This window comes from Pinus tabuliformis, chromosome 5_1 (assembly GCF_031772625.1).
Source record: "Pinus tabuliformis cultivar Carrire ecotype Pingquan chromosome 5_1, CPIR1, whole genome shotgun sequence".
Taxonomy (NCBI): Eukaryota; Viridiplantae; Streptophyta; class Pinopsida; order Pinales; family Pinaceae; genus Pinus; species Pinus tabuliformis.
In genome coordinates this window covers 130,955,948-130,976,798 of record NC_142305.1, presented here as the reverse complement: position 1 = coordinate 130,976,798, position 20,851 = coordinate 130,955,948, and the positions used below count along the sequence as shown (strand labels likewise).

At 40.1% G+C, this 20,851-nt stretch overlaps 1 protein-coding gene across 1 annotated transcript in view; it reads right to left on the bottom strand.

Moving 5' to 3' along the window:
* Nucleotides 1-20,851, bottom strand: part of LOC149163775 (pectinesterase 31-like) — a 243,999-nt gene that overhangs the window by 67,336 nt on the left and 155,812 nt on the right. The window contains exon 3 of the mRNA XM_089431857.1: nt 102-179. Coding sequence (XP_089287983.1) covers nt 102-179 — 78 coding nt within the window. The remainder of the gene's footprint in view (nt 1-101; nt 180-20,851) is intronic.

The following is a 20,851-nucleotide window of genomic DNA, read 5'->3' as shown; positions in this document are numbered from 1 at the left end:
AATCCAGAAACAAATATGCATTCATATTTACGATCAAACTTTGTCTAATCTGGAACAAACATCAAAGAAATTTCACCATTAAATTGAAGAAAAATAGATACCTGCCACCCCAAAAATCTGCAACTATAAAAAGCACACCTGTCAGCTGTTACTCGAATAGCTACAGCTTGACCTGAACCCTACAAATCAAGCCAAAGTTGTCAGAATACAATTTATTTGTGTAAATGACTATGGTTCTCCCTTTCCAAGCCAGTTGCAAACACTCAGACAATGAAACCAAGAAAACCTTGAAAGCAAACTCAACGTCATGTGCAACCAAAACTACCTTATTATGGCCGAAAATTAGAAAAGAGTTCTCTATCTTTTCTACAAAGCCCAAGAAAATAAATTCTACAGACGATGATAATTGGAAATCAACCACGCACATGACAGAGAAAATTTTGGTGAGTTAATATTCACTTTTCGCTAAACAGAGTAAATATTCATTTTTTGAAATTTGCAGCAAATAATAATATTACATTAGAAATCAGCATAGATGTATAGCAACATCCAAAAGCCAATGAGTGGGCACACCAAAGAACCCACCCTATATTAACAATGGGCACTAGTATATCTGCTTTGGCTCCATACATGCCAGAGTTTCACACAAATACAAAGGCAGTTAATAATCCAAAAAAGAGAGACAAAAACATACTTGGATGACTTTATTCAATATGGTGTAATGTCAAAACACATAGGTTTGAGAGAGATATGCATTATCTAAGTTACATAATTCCCAGGTCATTGCTCCCTAATTAATGATATAACTTTAAGCTAACACTTAATGACCTCATCACAAAATTATTATCTATGTTGCATGAGTTTCTAGAATGGGAAGACGAAACAAGGGAACAGTTTTCTGAAGCAGCTAGAGCACACCCCCATTTATTTCAGGGGATGGAAATGATAATATATGTATATATATACAAGACATGAATGATGAAACAGAAATAGTTTACTGCATAAATATAAACCTTCAGTTATAAGCAAGTGCCAAGTGCATAGTCCAATTTCAAAATCAAAATATCATAATATGGTAATAACACATAGAGCTTTACTCAAAGTTTCTATATAGTAAACTAATCAGAAAAAATTTCACAAGCTTTCTCAAGGTTTTCGTACTTGTTCCCATATGTTACATGATTCCTATACACAAATAAGAAGAATCCCATATTTTTGTAAGCTGTAACAATGAAAATAATCCACATCTCTAAAAAGAACTAATTCCATACAGTTAGAGAAATAGAAGTAACAATACATTTTGGACATCATAATGGCCTGATAACAAAGTACAACATCAACAATCGGCATTGAAATCAAAAACACAGAGCAGCCGAAATAACTGTATAAGATGATCCAACTTGGCATTCTTCCCTTAATATTAATGGTACTCTTCTGCTGTTGTTGAAGCTGATTTTGAAAATTTATAGGCTTATCCTCTTAGGTTAGCCATTCAAAGGGACTAAATCAGAATGGGGAGGACATTGAGGCATGTTGCAGGTTACTCCATTGTCAAAGCTTCACTGGACAGTGGCTTCATAGATGCATGATATACACTTGTCAGTTGGGTCTAACTTGGGTGGTTAAGAGCAGAAAATGTTTTCGTCTCCATCTAGGTTAAAACACCCCCCAAGATATGTTTGCCCCTCATGTGCAGATTGGGGCTAGCAAGGTACCAATAATCTCATTCGTGCTTAAGTGTTTAAGGGTGGGTCAAGATGTTCCAAAAATGTTTTAAAGAGCCCCAAGGATTAGCTCGTCAGTTGAACATAGGAGACCATAGAAAGCATGTTGCCGAAGAGGAGGCCATAGGTCATAGGATTAAATCTGGATGAGTACCTTAGGATTACCAGTCACTATTTTGCCTAGTGGTTGAACCTTCCTCCACATGTATATTCTATGTAAGGGGGGAAACCCATCTATTTTTCCTTGGAAAAGAAAAGATGCACCATGCCTAGATTACAAATGGCATACTTTTGGGCCAATTTTTAACTCGACCAGGAAGCTATAGGCTATAGCACAAGATATGCCTAGGAGTTCCCAAAAAATTGAGGAACATAACATGGACCCCTAAAAGTTCACTAAATTTTGCCTAGAATGTGGGAGTTGTTCTCTAAAAATCCATCAGTCTCAAATAGCATACCCAAAAAATTTGAAATGGTTTTTAGAGTTCGTCGGTTCATGGAATGTCAAACAAACTAATATAAGGGGTTTTGAGGCAAAGATACATCCCCATGCAACATAGTGTTGAGAAATCTAGAGGCAGCAAATTAAGTGATTTCTCTTACTTTGATAACTGCTTGTGATATATTTTTACTTAACATGATTATCTTCTTCTTTCTTTTGATTATAGTTAAAGTTTTGATCATCAAACAGCTACCAAACAACAAAGAACAATGAGACAAGAGGACACAAGATATAGGCGATGAGCCATGACCAAAACCTCACCTTCTTGAGAGGAAAACCCACAAGAATTCTTCGCTTCTTATAGAATCTTCAAATGATGAATTCCAAGAGCTAAGACCCTTGACCAAGACCACTCCAAGACCAAGTCAAACCTTTCCTCCTTGATGAGCTTTTCTTCCAGCAACTTCGACCTCGGCAACTTCTGCAATTTCGATCCCCAAAAAATTCTTCTGCAACTTCGACCCCCCAGCAGATTTTTCTACAACTTCAACCTCTAGCAGCTTCTTCTGCAGAAACCCTAGGTGTTACATGTGAGAGAATGCTAGTGATTTTGTCCTTCTTTCTCCTTCGATTGAGATGAATCCTTCTCCTTATCAACTCGACTTGCAAGGGAGACTTCCTTTGACCCAAAACTCGGCTCTCTTTGAGTGACAGCAATTCGGTACTTGCTGCTACAAAAAGATGCCTTAATATTGTTATGTAAAAATTTAATAAGTTTGTAATTACAGGTTAATTAGGCAAAAGGGCACACTCAAAAGATCATGCCCTTTCGCCAAGAGGCACCGGAGGCAATATATAAGCCAAGGGCCCTTCTATGTAAAAATCATCATTCATTCATTAATAAAAATATATGTATTTGTGTCTATTACTGAGCTTGTATACTCCATTTGGTATCAAAGCAGTCGTTCTCGTCCAACAATCGCATCCAGCCATTGTTCCTCATCGTTTCACTTCCACCGTTCCGCTGTTGTTCGTCCTCATTCTCTGCATACTCTCCATTGTCAATTGCCATCATCGTGTTGTATCTTCCTGTCGCCTCTGTTCTCCTCGTCTCACGTCGTAGTGTTTGACCCTGTCACTATCTACATTGTCCCCTTCTCCGCTCAGTCGCATTCATTCCTGTCCCGTTGACCACCGTTCCTCTGTTCTCCGTTGTCGTGCTCCACCACCGTAACCCTATTGGCCCCTACGATTTTCCAATTGACCATTCGCTTGTCTCTCTGCCGCTATTTTCCGACAAATTGATTCCCCATCCACTTCGCCACTTTTTGTCTGCCAAAATCGTCACTTTTTTCTATCCGATTATATATTTATAGCTACATAGTTATAACTATAGCTATAGTTATATAGTTATATAGCTTATTATATAATAGTTATATAGTTAATATATAATTAATATATTTTAAATTTAATTTAATCAAAAACAATTATATAATAAAAAAACAAAACAAAAGATTAGGGTTGAGTTAATAAAAAAAGTTAAGCTGGATAAGTATACTCCACCACATACCCGATCAATGTCTTCATCAATGTCGATGGTCAATTTTAATAAAAAATTGATAGATCTTGAGCTTGAGACTAAGATCACTGGAGATGCCGAAAAAATCGAGGAGCTCCAGAATACAACGAAGAGGATAGAAAATCAGCTCCAGCAAAATCATAACGAATTTAAAAAGGATCATGCAATCCTTTCAAATAAGGTGGATCAAAATCATAATGCAGCCTCAATAGCTCATGATTAAGCAATGGCAATGTTGACTTGTATTTGTGACAGGTTGAAGATTACACTTGATCAAATACCCCAGAATAACGAAGCTACTCAACATCCAAATTCTTTGGATACATCAAACTCACATCAAACCCCTGAGTCTCCAAAGGCATCTTCCATGCCCAATCAACAAAATATTTATAGGAATTTTCAAAATATGCAATGCTAGAATCAATAATCAAATATGCAATTCTCGTATCAATATCCCTTCTTCACTCCACCAGTTGTTGCATATCAACAAAGAGCAAAACTTGAGATCTTCAAATTTGACGGTAACGAGAAATGGAGTGTTGCATGGTTCAATAAAGCAGAAGAATATTTCAAACATTCAGACTTGCCTTGACCACAAGACTTCAAGAACTAAATGGCTCCTTGGTCAAGCAACTATGACACCTAGTGATTCATAGGCTAGACTGACCAAAATGAATAGTAAGAGGCCAACTGTTCGAATTTCTAAGTTTAACACGTTAGAAATTCTTCTTGTACTATCTGGTTTATTTCTTCCTACTTGTTTAATTACTTAACAAGTTATTTACCATGTAAATACTGAAAATAAACACATTTATAGTATCAACATCTACAGATCATCAACTGAAAGAAAAATAAGCACACAAGTGACACCGTTATTTTTGGACCAATGTCCCTGGAAAAACCCAATGTGGGAAAACCGGTGCAGCGATTTAGAGATTATGCAGTTTTCAGAATGCAACTAGGGTGTCAGAAATGGCTCACCTAATAGAGAATGCCCTCTGTTAAAATTGGCAACTAGGGCCAAACTTCATGTGGGTCGGCTTATTTGTGGCAGCGGATATTTTTATTGGATCCCTCTCGTCGAGAGGTGTAGATTGATCTAAAGATCATCTGATTCCGATAAGTATTTATGAAGTTATGAATTTATTTATGTTATGGACAAATTGTTAAGTCGGCCAGCAACTTATGTAGGCTGAGAAGCCCAACAGTCATGTATATTCAACCTCTACGTTTTAGTATAAATAGAAGAGGACTTCAAGTCATTTCAACACACACTTGGATCTCTTCCTCTCTCTACTTGTCTTTGGGTTTTAGTAGGAGGAGAGATCCTAAGGAAAAGCCGGAAAAGCCGAAAGTGTTGGAACTGTCGGAAAAGCCGGAACTGCCGAAATAGCAGGAACTGCCGGAATAGTCGGAAAAGCCGAAAAAGCTGGAATAGCCGGAAAAGCCGGAAAAGTTGGAACTGCCGAAATAGCTAGAAAAGCCGGAAAAGCCAAGAAAGCCGGAAAAATCGGAACTGCCGGAAAAGCCGGAAATACTGGAAAAGCCGGAAAAGCCGGAACTACCGGGAACTGCCGAAACAACTGGAGCATATGTCTCCGAAGGAAGGCAGCATGATGTATGAGATCATGGGCAGCATAATAAGCAGCATGATGATATGAGCATGGGAAGCATAATGATGCATGATGATATGAGCATGGGCAGCATAATGATGAATGAGATCATGAGCATGGGCAGCTTGATGATGAATAAGACCATGGAAGATGCAGCATGAAGATGAGGGCAGCTCAGTCATCAAGGTTCAACACATGTGACAGTACAACAAGGTGTCACGCGGTAATGTGCAGCAAATAGACGAGATGCAGCACTATGACAGGTGAACGAGTCACCTTAGAGAATCAGTTGAAGCAATATGTCTTCAACTGATCTCATGACGATATCCAAAGTCAAAGTGATTGACTTCTATTGTAAATGTACTACCTCTCTCACTTTCTCTGCTGAGCTTTGAAGAACATAAAAGAAGAATTGATCAAGGGTTTCCCCACATTGTGGGGTTTGACCCTGACTAACGCCACATCTTGTGTCCTCTTGTCTTGGCTTGTCTTCTGCGATTTATATTTATGTTCTATCTGGAGTTTACTTTATGTTGATGTGATTGCTAATGTGGAAAAGAAATTGAAATAAATTGCTCTAGCATAGAAAATTAACATGGTATCAGAGTTGAGGTGAAGACAATGTCCAAGCAAGAGTGAAAGAGCAATCACCAAAGACATTAGGGACAAGGATCAATGGGTTCCACATTTCTCTTCTAAGTTCACAAAGGGTGAAGTCGAAGCAGAGCATATTATCAGAATAGCGTAGTGGAAGTTTCTGATGACCCATCTATAGATCACTTCATTGGGAAGTTCGGATCTAAGGGTGGAAGGAAAGGCGGATGCCTTGGTTGCAATAAGTTCGACCATTATGCGAAGGAGCGTCCGAATGGCAAACACATCTCTCGATGAAGATAACAATCATTCTAGGGACATCTTCAATGATCAAAGGAATCACTGGTAATGCAGGTCATCAAGGAAATGGTTGACTCTTCAAAGAAAGCAAGGAACCCCAGAATCACTTTTATGTACCTGATCGCAAGAAGAACCTGGTGTCCATCTCGGAAATGGAAGTTTAAGGTTTCAGGGTGGCACTCATCGATGGAAAGGTACGTGTTTGAAAATAGATTTTTCAAAGATGTTTTAGAGTTCAGGGTTGTATCAAGTCCACTGGGGACCATGACCATTGACTCAGCACCGGAGGTCTATGAGTCAGATGGTGACCAGGATGCCTGAATTCAAAAAGAGCATGAAGGTACATGTCTGAGATGTACCGAAGGAAAATCTTACAAGGGGACCATTCCCCTCATGTAGCAGGTCCACAAGTTTGGAACAACCCGTGGAGTTTGAGATTCATGAACAAGGAATCTCATGTATACAGGTGGAAGAAAGCCCTCTTGGCTTGAAGCAAAACACCGTGGGCGTAGTATGAGAGGATTGATAGCTGTTTGACGAAGCTGAGATTCACTAGGAGTGAAATTGATCCAAACCATTACCCGAAGGTTGTGGATGATAGACCTCTCATACTAGCACCTCATAAGGACGACCTATTTCTAACAGGTGCAGACCCTCTCATTTGCAGAAGTAAGAGGGAGTTGCATTCCGAATGTGGAATGATAAACTGCAAGCCTGTGACTACCTCGAGGATATTAACTTTCAGAAGTTATATGGTAGTAATGTCAGACCAGATTTGGGAAATGCCTCTGAGTTTCATAAACTCAATCACGTTGATGTTCTTGGAGAGCTTCCGTCCGGACATATGTTTTGCAGTTAGCATGGTGAGCTCATATTTGGTTGAGTCTCACTAGGTTGGTGCCAAGAATCCTCTGAGATATCTTTGAGGCACAATCTCTCATGGATTGAGATACACTGCTGGAAATATGAAAACTGCATGATTATTCGAATGTTGACTGGGCACGCAGTGTGGAGGATCACTAGAGCACTTCTCAGTGTTGGTTCTCTTTGGATTTTGCTTCGATATCATGGATGAGCAAGAAGCAGAAATCGGTTGTTATAAGTACCGTCGAGACCGGATACATAACTACGAGTATGACCTCGTATGAAGTTGCCTGGTTGTGGAAACTCTTCAGTGAGTACACATGATGAATACCACTGTGATTCTCTGTGACAACCAGAGGTGGGATTCGATTATTGAGGAATCCCGTATTCAATGATTGCTCCAGCAGATAGACATCAGACACTGCCTTATCTGGGATATGGTAAGTCGATGAGCAAGGAGGCTCCATCGCACTGAGATGATGTACAGGTCACTACACTTTGTCAGAGCCCCGGGGAAAGATCAAATTTGTGATTTTCCCGAACAACTTGGAGTCGTCGAGAGACCCTTGTAAAAGGGTCCTGCATGTTGCATACATTGAGCTCTAGGAGCTCTAGGGGCTTGCGGTTCTTACTGGAGCAACATACGACCACAGGGTGACTCACCCTCCCCTGGTGGTGCGCACTGCGACAGGATGATTCGCTCTCCTATGGACAGGCTGATTCGCTCTCTTGTGGACAAGATGATTCGCTCTCTTGTGGGACAAGATGATTCACTCTTTTGTGGGACAGGATGATTCGCTCTCCTATGGACAGGATGATTCGCTCTCCTGTGAACAAGATGATTCGCTCTCTTGTGGGACAAGATGATTCGCTCTCCTATGGGACAAGATGATTCAGTCTCCTGTGTAGCAGGATGATTAGTTCTCCTGTGAGGTTTGGATGATGTGTTCTCCATGACGACTCTGTAGCAGGATGATTAGTTCTCCTGTGAGGTCTGGATGATGTGTTCTCCATGACGATTATGTAGCAAGATGATTAGCTCTCTTGTGAGGCCTGGATGATGTGTTCTCCATGGCGATTGTGTAGCAGAATGATTAGTTCTCCTGTGAGAACAGGATTGATTAAGTTCTCCTGTCGAGGCATCCTAACCATAAAGTCTGGGACTCATGGGAAGTACCTTTCATCTGATCAATGAGCAGGGAAATGAGGATAGGGACCATAGTAGTACCGATGGACGCATCGTTGTATCTACCGTACTCCCTGTGCTAGGATGACCTTCATTGATCTGGGATCAATGATACTGGTCTGGGACCAGTGTTAGGAGTTGTACCTACTATGACGCTGACTTCGGGTCGATTGAGACTGGTCTGGAACCAGTGGTACATACTCTGAGACTAACTTCGGTTCAATGGAGGACTGGTCTGGGACCAGTGGTAGGAGTTGTACCTACTATGACGCTGACTTTGGGTCAGTTGAGACTGGTCTGAGACCAGTGGTACATACTCTGAGACTGACTTCGGGTCAGTGGAGGACTGGTCTGGGACCACTAGTAGGAGTGGTACCCATTATGATGCTGACTTTGAGTCAGTTGAGACTGGTCTGGGACCAGTGGTACGCACTCTGAGACTGACTTCGCGTCAGTGGAGAATGGTATGAGACATTCTCGATCAATTCTTCTTCTTCATAGTTCAGCAGAGCTAAGCTGAGCAGAGCAGAGCAGAGCCAGTAGAGCTGAGCAGAGCAGAGCAGAGCCAGCAGAGCTGAGCTGAGCAGAGCAGAGCCAGTAGAGCTGAGCAACAGAGCCAGCAGAGCCAGCACAGCTGAACAGAGCTGAGCAGAGTTGGGCAGAGCAGTGCAGGGCACTAATGGCAGAAATAGTACAGTCAAACATATGGATCAGCGGATGGAGTTCTCCCTAGTTGAGAGGGAGTTTTAAAATTGGCAACTAGGGCCAAACTTCATGTGGGTCAGCGTATTTGTGGCAGTTGATATTTTTATTGGATCCCTCTCGTCGAGAGGTGTAGGATTGATCTAAAGATCATCTGATTCCGATAAGTATTTATGAAGTTATGAATTTATTTATGTTATGAAACCAGCGCAAGAAAAGATAGATCAACGCCTTAGAATTCAACCTCTTCGAGGGGGCAACCTCCTTTACATTACATAAATGAACAATTCTTGGATGATTCAAATGACAAAACCTCCTTTCTATATATAGGAGTCTAAGGAGTCACAATATAACCCAGCCGACCTAACAATAATAATATAAAGCCACAAAAATAACAATAGAAGGATTCTATGGGGCACAGTAATAAAAATATGGGGGCAATAGGGGCACAACAATGTTAATAAGGGATACAACTACAATAGTAATGGGGTAATCACTAGTATTATAGGGACCTATCATGCCCCTCTCCTTCAAAAAGAGTGTTGTCCTCAACGCTTGAGTAGTTCTGGATGCTTTTGTATAAAATTCTCATCCTCCCATGTGGAATCTTCAGCAGATAAGTTCTTCCACTTGATGAGATACTCCGAAATTGATCGATTTCGTAGCTGTCGAGTTCTTGTTTCTGTGACTGCTTCCGGTTCTAATATAATTTTTCCTTCCTCATCAAGTTCTGACAATATTGTTTGAACTGGGAGCTTGTCGCCTATAACCTTCTTTAAACATGAAACATGGAAAACTAGGTGCACTCGAGACGCTGCAGGAAGCTCCAATTTGTATGCCATAGTACCAATCTTTTGCAACACCTTGTACGGACCATAATACTTTGGTGATAATTTATTATCCTTCTTAGCTTGCTTGAGGGACATTTGTTTATATGGTTGTAGCCGTAGGAATACCCAATCGCCTACATCAAAACTTCTTTCGCTACGATGTTGATCTGCCTGTTGTTTCATTTTGTTTTGTGCCAACACGAGGTTATCCTTTAAGAGTTGGCGGACCTGTTGTTGATGTTCAATGTGATGTTCCACTACTTGAACCTTAGAATTTTCTCTTAAATATGATGTGATGGATGGTGGCTGATATCCATAAAATGCCATAAATGGGGTCATTTTTGTTGTTGTATGGAAGGAAGTGTTATACCACCATTCAGGCAGAGGCAACCATTTGACCCATTGTGTCTGTTTATCAGATACAAAGCAACGAAGATATCCTTCCAAACATTTGTTTACTATCTCAGTTTTCCCATCAGATTGAGGATGATAAGATGAGCTATGAGCTAACTGAGTACCAAGACAAGAAAATAATTCCGTCCAAAAATTTCCAGTGAAAATGGGATCTCTGTCACTTACAATAATCTTTGGGTTTCCATGTAGCTTTTGAATTGTTTCCATAAATGCAATAGAAACTGTACTGGCTTTCAATGGATGTGATAATGCACGAAAGTGTGCATACTTGGTAAGTCTGTCAACTACCACCATGATGACACTCTTTCCCTCAGACTTGGGTAAACCTGTGATAAAATCCATTGAAACCTCTTCCCAACGTTGGCTTGGAATGGATAAAGGTTGTAATAGACCCGGGGTCTTAATTGTTTCAACTTTATTTTGTTGGCAAACCAAACATTCTGCCACAAACTTTTGAATATCTGATTTAAGGCCATCCCAAAAAAATTCCTTCTTAACCCTGTGGTAAGTTTTTAAAAATCCTGAATGCCCTCCTAAGGGAGAAGTGTGCAATTCCATAAGAATCTTTTGTTTGAGTTGCGAATTCTTACAGAGGTATAAATGATCTTTGTACCATAACGAATCATTTTGCCAGCTAAATGTATCAGATGTACTGGAATCTTGTTGTAACTTTCGAATAAGTGCCCACACTTCTTCATCATTCTTCCACTCCTCCCTTGCTTCATTTATCCAATCTGGTTGGATAATAGAAATGGCGCACAACAACGCTTCCACATCCTCATCCTTTCTTGAGAGTGCATCTGCCACCACATTTTGCTTCCCTTTTTTGTAGATGATTTCAAAGTCATAACCCAACATCTTTGTGACCCACTTTTGTTGCTCTTCAGAAGATAATCTTTGTTCTAAAAAGTATTTAAGGCTATCATGATCTGTTTTTACCTTGAAGTGTCTTCCCATTAGGTAGGGTCGCCATTTCTTAAGTGCATGTAGTATTGCCAACATTTCCTTCTCATAAATAGCTGTGTAAAAACTTTCCCTTGATTGGACGACTTTAAAAAGAAATGGGTCTTTCATCTTGCATTAAAACAGCAACAATTCCATTTCCTGAAGCATCACATTCCACAATAAAGGTTTTTGTGAAATCTGATGTAGCTAAGACCGGTGCTTGGCAGATATTCGAAGGCCTTTGTTGCTTCTGGAGTCCATGAAAATGCATCTTTCTTCAATAATGTTGTTAGAGGTGCTGCTATTCTCCCATAATTCTTAACAAACTTGCGATAATACCCTGTCAACCCGATAAATCCTCGCAGATGCTTTATGGATGTGGGGATTTTCCATTCCTTAATTGCTTTAATTTTGCTAGGGTCTACCTTAACTCCTTCATGAAATACAATATGACCCAGATATTCCACCTCTTGTACTCCAAAGAAACATTTGGATCTTTTTGCATATAATTGTTTCTCCTCCAATAGTTGTAGCACCCTATCAACATGTTCAACATGATCCTTCCAAGACTTGCTGTAGATTAGTATATCATCAAAAAATACTAACACAAATTTTCTAAGGAAGGGTTTGAAAATGGAATTCATCAAACCTTGAAATGTAGAAGGTGCATTGGTAAGGCCAAAAGGCATGACCAAAAATTCATAATGACCCTCATGAGTTCTAAATGCTGTTTTTGGAATGTCTTCAATCTTCATTCTAATTTGATGATATCCTGAACGAAGGTCCAACTTGGTGAAGTAAATTGATCCATGTAATTCATCCAATAATTCATCAATGACAGGAATGGGAAACTTATCTTTAATGGTGAGCTTGTTGAGCTCCCTATAATCCAGACACATGCGCCATGATCCATCCTTCTTGTGCACCAATACTACTGGAGCAGAGAAATAACTTTGACTAGGTTGAATTATACCAACCTCTAGCATTTCTGCAACCATACGTTCAATTTCACTCTTTTGGGCATAGGGATATCTGTACGGCCTGATGTTTGGAGGAACACTTCCTGGAATCAGATGAATAGCATGATCATGATCACGAATAGGTGGGAGACCTTTGGGAGTCTTAAATACCTTGGAATGATTGTCCAAGACTTTTTGGAGATCTGGAGAAATAGATGATTCCGATGTGGAAACATCTAGCGAACATAATTGTGAAATTACACCCCTTTGTTCCTTTTTTAGAAGCTTTGTCATACCGTTAGAGCTGATTATCTTTCCCGATTTCCCTGTAATACCCCTTAATTCAACTTCCTTTCCTTCTGCAGAAAATTTTATGAAGAGTTCTTGAAAATTAAAAGCTATTGTACCCAAGGATTGTAGCCATTGGACTCCTAGTACAACATCAGCACCCCCCATTGGAATGGAAAGCATTGGGCTAGTCAATACATATTCTCCCATGGATAGCTTGATATTATGGCACTTTCCTGAGCAATTTATCGTTCCTCCATTTGCAACCATCACTTGACACTCTGGTGCTGGATATAGGAAGCAATTCAATTCTTTTGCTACCTTACAATGAATAAAATTGTGGGTACTTCCTGAATCAATCAACACTATTACCTTTTTCTTCTTGATTTGTCCTTCTATCTTGATGGTTTGAGTGGTAATTCCAGCCAATGCATTACAAGATATGGTCGGATTCATTTCTTCTTTATCTAGGCTTTGTTCTTGGAGTATATCCTCTTCCTTTGACCTTTCTTGCTCCTTTTCTTCTTCCTCTTCACAATCGATGTAGAATAATTTCTTCTCAGCACACTTATGACCTTTAGTGTATTTGCTATCACAACTGTAACAAAGCCCTTTTGCTCTTTTTTCTTCCAAATGTTGTGGTGTCAAAATTATAGGTTGTGGAAGGCTAGGGGTAACAACACTTCCATCTTTATAGTTGTGACTGGTGTTAGAGTCGGTCTAGTAGCCCTCCATCAGCGATCAAAGCTCTTTGCATTTGCATAAATAGGTGTCTCGTCAGTGTCTTGCATTCCATTAGGCATGCCATAACCCTGATGGAGGAGCTGGTGTCTTTATTCCCCTCTTGGCACTGCTGGATCAAATTGTTTCAGTCAATAAACTATTTCAAGTTGCTTGTCTTGTCTTGACGTCAAAAGTCTTAGGTCTAGGGTTTAGGTCCAGTTTGTTTTCAAAGTCATGTCTCTAAAGGTCAATAAATGCCCAGCAGGCCAGAGGGATGATTATCAAAGTGTTTCTTTAAAAGATTTCATCTTGTACAGCTAATTTTTACCTTGGATTTAAAAACCCTGTTTTTAAAGCCAGGGTCATTTCTCAAAATTTTGTAAAAATTGTAAAAATTCAAAAATTCTTTGAAAGGCAACACGCAACCCTGGTCCCCTTTGCCAAGACTCTTCAGAAGCTATCCCTGCAAAAATTATCAAGGAAAAACATCAATTCAACCAATTTCAGGACAAAAGGAAACCAAAAAAGTCAAGTTTATAAAGTGTCATGGAAAAACATTATAAAGTGGGTTATGACATGAAATTAATTCAAACGAGGCTATAAAAGCCCTAATCTCCCTCCATCAAGCCTCATTGTGCATTCAAGTGATAGAGCAATTGTTTCCAAGAGAGTTTGAGCGAATTGTGTGAGTTGCGAAGGCGCGCGACCCGTTGAACCAGGCGCGCAACCCGTTGGAGGCGTGCGACCCATCAGGCGCCCTGTGCCAGTGTTAAGTTATAACGCGCGTGACCCGTTGAAGGCGCGCGACCCGTTGGGTGAGGCGCGCGACCCATCAGGGTTTCCTCCACAGAAAATTACCAGCAAGCTGCCAAGCGACCACAAATTGTTCAAGCTTGTCCGGTAGGCCTTCAATCATATAAATTATGGTTTGCTAAAGCTTGAGAAGATCATGATAATATTTTAAAAGCCTTCATTTGCAAGTAAAGACTCCATGTGCTTTTGCTTGAAAATATCAAAGTTGCTAGGGTTTGTTTTGCTGTTTTAAGGTATTCCTTTTCATTCCTATTGTTCCTACATTTTCCCACCTCCCATTTCTTACTCCCTTATCACTGTTATTTAATTTCCCTACCAAAAATATTAAGAAATCAAAAATCAAACCCTAAACCCTACCTCTCATAACATCCTTGCAAATGAAATTGTATGATGATGTATATGTCATAATTCTTCCCCTAAACTCCCTGTTTCATATATTTTTCCAAATTTCCCTTCCAAGTCTCCCTTCCCTAACATTTCCCTTGTGCTACTTGTCCCCTTGAAACATCATTTCAAAACAGTTAAAACAGCAGATTTCAAAGCAGAAGCAGCAGTACATTTCAGCCACTTTGCCCCTAAAACCATGTCAGAAACTGAAACCGACTATGAGCAAAGTGATGACCGTGAGTCAACACCAGAAGTTGAGCCTGCTCCGGAACATGAAAAACCACTATTGGGCCCGAATGCAAGTATGCAAGGCAAAAATGAAGGTGCTCCAAAGACGGCTGGCCAGAGCACAAAAACGAAGGAAAAGGTCCGATCCCCTCCACATCTTGGCCGAGGCTTCCTTGAAGGAGCATGGCACTAAATAGCTCATCCCCAGCACAAATTCCAAGAAATTTTGAGCATTTTGGGTCATTTTGGTTTTTTCAGGCAAAAAACAGGTTTTGTCCCCTCAACGGGTCTCACCCCCCGCGCGACCCTTTCATTTGGCTACTCCGTTCCGGGAAAACTCAGCATTTCTGGATTTGTCATGAAAAGTTACACATGCTCACCCATTGCCAAGAGATTTTATGAAGTTTCGGGCCTCCAGAAAGTCAAAAAACAAGCAAAAAATGACTTTCTGCCACATTTTTGACACACAGAAAACAGTCTTGGGAGATTGCAATTTTGGAGGGGTAAATGACCACCAAATTCAGAAATTCCACTTGGGTTGGAAAGTAGACATCCAGACCTTTCCAACAAGCCTACTCTTGCCCCATTTGGACACCTGGAAGTGCCCCAAAAGTGCTCTCAAAGGCGCGCGACCCGTTCAGGAATGGCGCGCGACGCATCAGGCAAATTGCTCAGGATTTCAGCCTACAGCTCAGCAAAACGCAGTTTTGACTATGTTTGACTTTTTGGAGTTGATTTTTATCCTCCTTGTTGTAAATGATGTAATTTATGACACTTTTATACTTATGTATCTCTTCTAGAAGATTCATTCATAAGATAGGTGAAAATTAAATGAATGAACTGGTTTCCTAGCTTATAAAGGCAAGTTGTTTTGACTACCTAGTTTTCAGTGCTTAGTTTAGAATTGGTTGAAACAGCTCCTAGGATAGTGAGCTCGACCCCTAGAGGCAGGGAAAGATGTTAGATGATCTATATTATGTACTCTCTTGCTCATTTTCATGGTTGGACTCTTGAGGGAGAAGCTCTTATTGTATTATTCACTGTATCTCTGCAATTTTTGGCAAAGGAAGACCAGGGTTTTGCAGTCCTTTTTGGGATTCTTGTGGTCACATGTATTGATGGTGTGTTTCTCTTTGTACTTGTAAGTGTGTTATGTGAATCATTTCCTTACTTTTCCTTTTGCAAATTAGGCAAATGAAGTGTTAAAGTAGAATTCATGACTGTCATGCTCTGCTTTTAAGTTTGCTTAATATCAATGTTTTCAAATTGTTTAAGGGGAATTCAAGGTTATTGCTTGCTCTCCTTAACTCCTCATCGGTCATTCTCATCCATCCATCTCTATTAAAGGCATCAATACTGTTTCCTACCTTGCCTCAAAGAGCCCCCTGCGAAAACTGTGTCCAATCCCCGCACCCGAAATTGTCATTCCCTAATTTTCCACCAAAAACCTAAAAATCCCAATTTAAACCTCTTGATCGGTTTACTAGCCTAAAATCAGTGTTTCCCTATTGGTCATCTCGCCCATTGAAGATCTTTACTGAGATAGACCGGAGAGAGCCCTCTCCTGCCTAGTAGGACTAGCTACGAGGCTAAGTGGTTTAATGTTGCCTTGGAGTTTACCTTTTTCAGCCTGAGGTGAAATTCCTAGCGCTAACATATTGGCGACCATACTGGGGAGAACAAATGGTTTGCTTGTTGATGTCATTTGTTTTATAAGCTACAGACGGAGCCTGAAGTTATGCCAGGAAGCCTTCGAAACGCTTTTGCTTTGCATTAGCGAAAGTAGATAAACGCTGCTTCAGTCAATCTCCGGTCTAGCTTGTAAATGTGACATTTAACTTGTTAATTACCCCAGTACATGTATCAAGTTCAGATCTGATTGTTGATGGTGGACAACGATCAGACACTTGAAAGGCTGAAATCATTCACTTGGCGACTCTAAATCATTTTCGAGATCAGATCCAAAGACTCCACTGGAGGATGATCCCGACCAGCAGAAACATGAAAGGACAACATGGACAGACCAGGTATTCAAGTTGGAATTTCATCCAAGACATTTTGTTCTTTGTCATAAATTATTCCTTCTCTTTTCCCAAAAATGTCAAGAAGGCTTTGCAAAGTATATTGTATTTGAGAAGAGATCCTCGACCTGCAGTTGATTCTTTCCCTTTGAAGATTGTGAATACCAAAGATTTGCATACCTTTGAGCTTGATCAAGACCTTTCTTCTAAATTTTGTGATAACCATCTTCAGATTGATGAATCTCAAGAGACCAAGACTGATTCTATACCTTCTGTACATACCCCTATACCTTGTAAAATTCCAGATCGGTATAAACCTCTTGTTTTACCTTCTGTTCTCCATGCTTTCCCCAAAAACTATGATCTATACTTGCCGAGGTTTGATGGTGAATGTAAGAATATCAACGCTGAGCAACATGTGCAGAATGTTGAGACTTTTCTAGATCTTTTTGAAGTTGATGATGAAGATGTTAGTATTAGGCTTTTTGCTCTTTCTTTGCAAGCCAAAGTGAAGAGTTGGTTCAAAACCCTGCCTGATGCGAGCATCTCAGATTTCCAGCAGTTCGTCAAAGTTTTTCTCGATAGGTGGATGATCGGGCAGAACCTTTTCTTGATTGTAGAAGAGTATAACCAGCTGAAAAGATTGCCAGGGGAGACAATACAACAGTTTTCAGCCAGATTTAACCAAGTTTATTATTCGATGTCAGTTGATATAAGACCTTCTCCTAGATCTGCTCTCTTGCACTATCCGGGTGCCTTTGATCCGGAGATGGAGTTTCAACTGAGAGAAAGGGATATTGCAACACTTCACGAGATGCAAAACAGTGCAGTAGATGTAGAGGCGCATCTGCTGATCCGACGGGCAAGGTTGAAGGAAGAAGAGATGAAAAACATAGATCCGGAAAAATCGACATCTCTAGAGGTAAAGCTTGACATTTTGGTAAGTGCAGTGAAAAAGTTGATGCAGAAGGTCACCGCAAGAAATGCTTATGATGTTCAAGCTCATGGCTCGTTGATTGAAGAAGAACAAGTCGCTGATCCAAAACATTTTGTTTCTTATCCTAGTTGTCATAGATTTGATAATGATTGTTTTGTAGATCACCTTGGTGAAGAAAGAACTGTTGATATGACATGTATGCTTGATGATGTGTTTTATGGTGATGATTTGCCTCATTTTGATCAGTATGATGATGATTATGTTCTCCAAAAAGAAGCTAATCTTGTAGACAAATCAGCAGCTAGTTTGTGGGAGGAAGAAGTTCATTTTCAGCAGCTCGAATATAATGTTCAGCCATCACATATCAGCTATGACAGTGACGAGGAAAGTGCAGCACAGTTTGAAGTAAGTGGCGGATCTTTGCCTTTTTGTTTTGATTCATTTCAGTTCATCAGAGATAACTACCATGCAATCAGAAATCAAATGTCAACAAGTCTTGATTTGAATCATCTTGAGAGCAATGAAAATTTTGTTCAAGACTTCTCATATTCAGATTTGCAACCCCCGAAAGCCATTGATTGTCAAGTTGCAGCTGAAGACTTGGAGGTGCACACACATGATTTAATGATTCAAGGTGATTTCGTACCATTCTGTTTTGAATCATTTCAGTTTTTGAAGGGTAGATTGCATAGTAAATCTTCAAATGAACAACCTATAACAAATCAGCAATCTCTCAGTGTTAATGTTGAGGACGAGACAAATAACAAAATTCTTGAGCAGCCTGTAGCATCAGATTTGCAGCCACCAAATGAAATTGAAGGGCAGATTACAGATGAAGCTGTGGAAGATGATTTGATGATGCCGGAAGATTCTATACCCTTTTGTTTCGAAGCATTTCAGTTTATAAGGCAGAATCTTCATAAAATCTCTCAAGAAAAAGATGAACAGCTAGAAGGATGTCATACATTTTCAATGGATACATTGCAGCAGTCTTTTCAAGTTTTTCATGATCCAATAGCTGATGTTTTGGATGAGGTTTGCAGTCAAAGTCTTTCTCCATTGACTACATGTGAGCTTGAAACATGTGTTGATATGAATTTGATCCGGCAGCCGATTTCTTTGTCATTTTCAGCAGAGGTCTCGTCACAAGGCTCAGATCAAAGTTTGCATTCATGGTATGAGGAGAAGAGAAGTAATCCATTGGATGAGCTAAGTTCCAGTGTGCATGAATTTCAAGATCCTTATGCAGTGTTTTTGGAGGAGGATAAAGAATTCATATCTTTCAACGGATTTGTTTCTAATTTGTCATGGGAGTTGCCTTTCAGTAGTTCTCTCTTGTTATTCATAAGCGAGAAGTTAGAACTTGTGGAGAATTCAACCAGCAGACATAATACTTACTTGGTTGCATTGGTTGTTTCATTTCACTTGATCAAGTGATGAATGAAACTGTTAGAGTAGGTTTTGATGAATAAGCTCCACTTTGAGCATCATTTTCAGTTTGTCGGTTGTGTTTAAGTATTGAGTCAGTTTTTAGTTAAGTGAGAGTCAATTTGTGTTGTCAAGTCATCAGTTTTCAGTCATGCATTGCAGCTTGAGTTTTTGACTCCATTGCCCAATAGATGAAGGCACTGTCTAGCTCTTACAGAGATCTGCGGTTCTTGGTACCTCCAAGGAGCTACCATCCCCATTGGAGCCAATGTTAGAGTCGGTCTAGTAGCCCTCCATCAGCGATCAAAGCTCTTTGCATTTGCATATATAGGTGTCTCGTCAGTGTCTTGCATTCCATTAGGCATGCCATAACCCTGATGGAGGAGCTGGTGTCTTTATTCCCCTCTTGGCACTGCTGGATCAAATTGTTTCAGTCAATAAACTATTTCAAGTTGATTGTCTTGTCTTGAGGTCAAAAGTCTTAGGTTTAGGGTCTAGGTCCAGTTTGTTTTCAAGGTCATGTCTCTAAAGGTCAATAAATGCCCAGCAGGCCAGAGGGATGATTATCAAAGTGTTTCTTTAAAATATTTCATCTTGTACAGTTAATTTTTACCTTGGATTTAAAAACCCTGTTTTTAAAGCCAGGGTCATTTCTCAAAATTTTGTAAAAATTGTAAAAATTCAAAAATTCTTTGAAAGGCAACACGCAACCCTGGTCCCCTTTGCCAAGACTCTTCAGAAGCTATCCCTGCAAAAATTATCAAGGAAAAACATCAATTCAACCAATTTCAGGACAAAAGGAAACCAAAAAAGTCAAGTTTATAAAGTGTCATGGAAAAACATTATAAAGTGGGTTATGACATGAAATTAATTCAAACAAGGCTATAAAAGCCCTAATCTCCCTCCATTAAGCCTCATTGTGCATTCAAGTGATAGAGCAATTGTTTCCAAGAGAGTTTGAGCGAATTGTGTGAGTTGGGAAGGCGCGCGACCCGTTGAACCAGGCGCGCGACCCGTCAGGCGTCCTGTGCCAGTGTTAAGTTATAACGCGCGCGACCCGTTGAAGGCGCGCGACCCATCAGGGTTTCCTCCACAGAAAATTACCAGCAAGCTGCCAAGCGACCACAAATTGTTCAAGCTTGTCCGGTAGGCCTTCAATCATATAAATTATGGTTTGCTAAAGCTTGAGAAGATCATGATAATATTTTAAAAGCCTTCATTTGCAAGTAAAGACTCCATGTGCTTTTGCTTGAAAATATCAAAGTTGCTAGGGTTTGTTTTGCTGTTTTAAGCAGTGTTGATAATATCGCCGATATCTCGGCGATATTCGTAAATATCGCGCGATTTTCTGCGAAATGAGATATCGGCCGGAAAATATCGCGCTATTTTCCCATTTTGAAAATCGCGCGAGAAATCCGATTTTTCGGCGATATTTTCCAAAACATCGCGCGACGATGGGAAATATCGCGGCTGCGATTAAAAAAATTCCGCGCGGGTTGTATAAATGAATTTTTGCGCTTTCTGTTTAGTCATTTTGGTTTTTAATGATCTTCTGAGCGCTGGAAGGTTGCTACGAAGGAGGCCCGAGGGTTTGAGGAGCGCTGTCGTTTTCCATTGGGGCGCTGTCGTTTTCCATTGGGGTTTCAGGGGTGCTGTCGTTTTCATTTGAGGGGCGCTGGAAGGTTGCTGCTGATACAAGCTTCAATATATGGCATATACCTTACAATATATGCCTTCAATATATGCTCTTATACCTTCAATATATGCCTTACATTATACGTTACGTCTAGACTCTTAACTCTGCACGCTATGTGATCTGTTTATCACTAATATTTTAATGTTTCTTCTCTTCAACGAAAACGACAGTCCCTTTG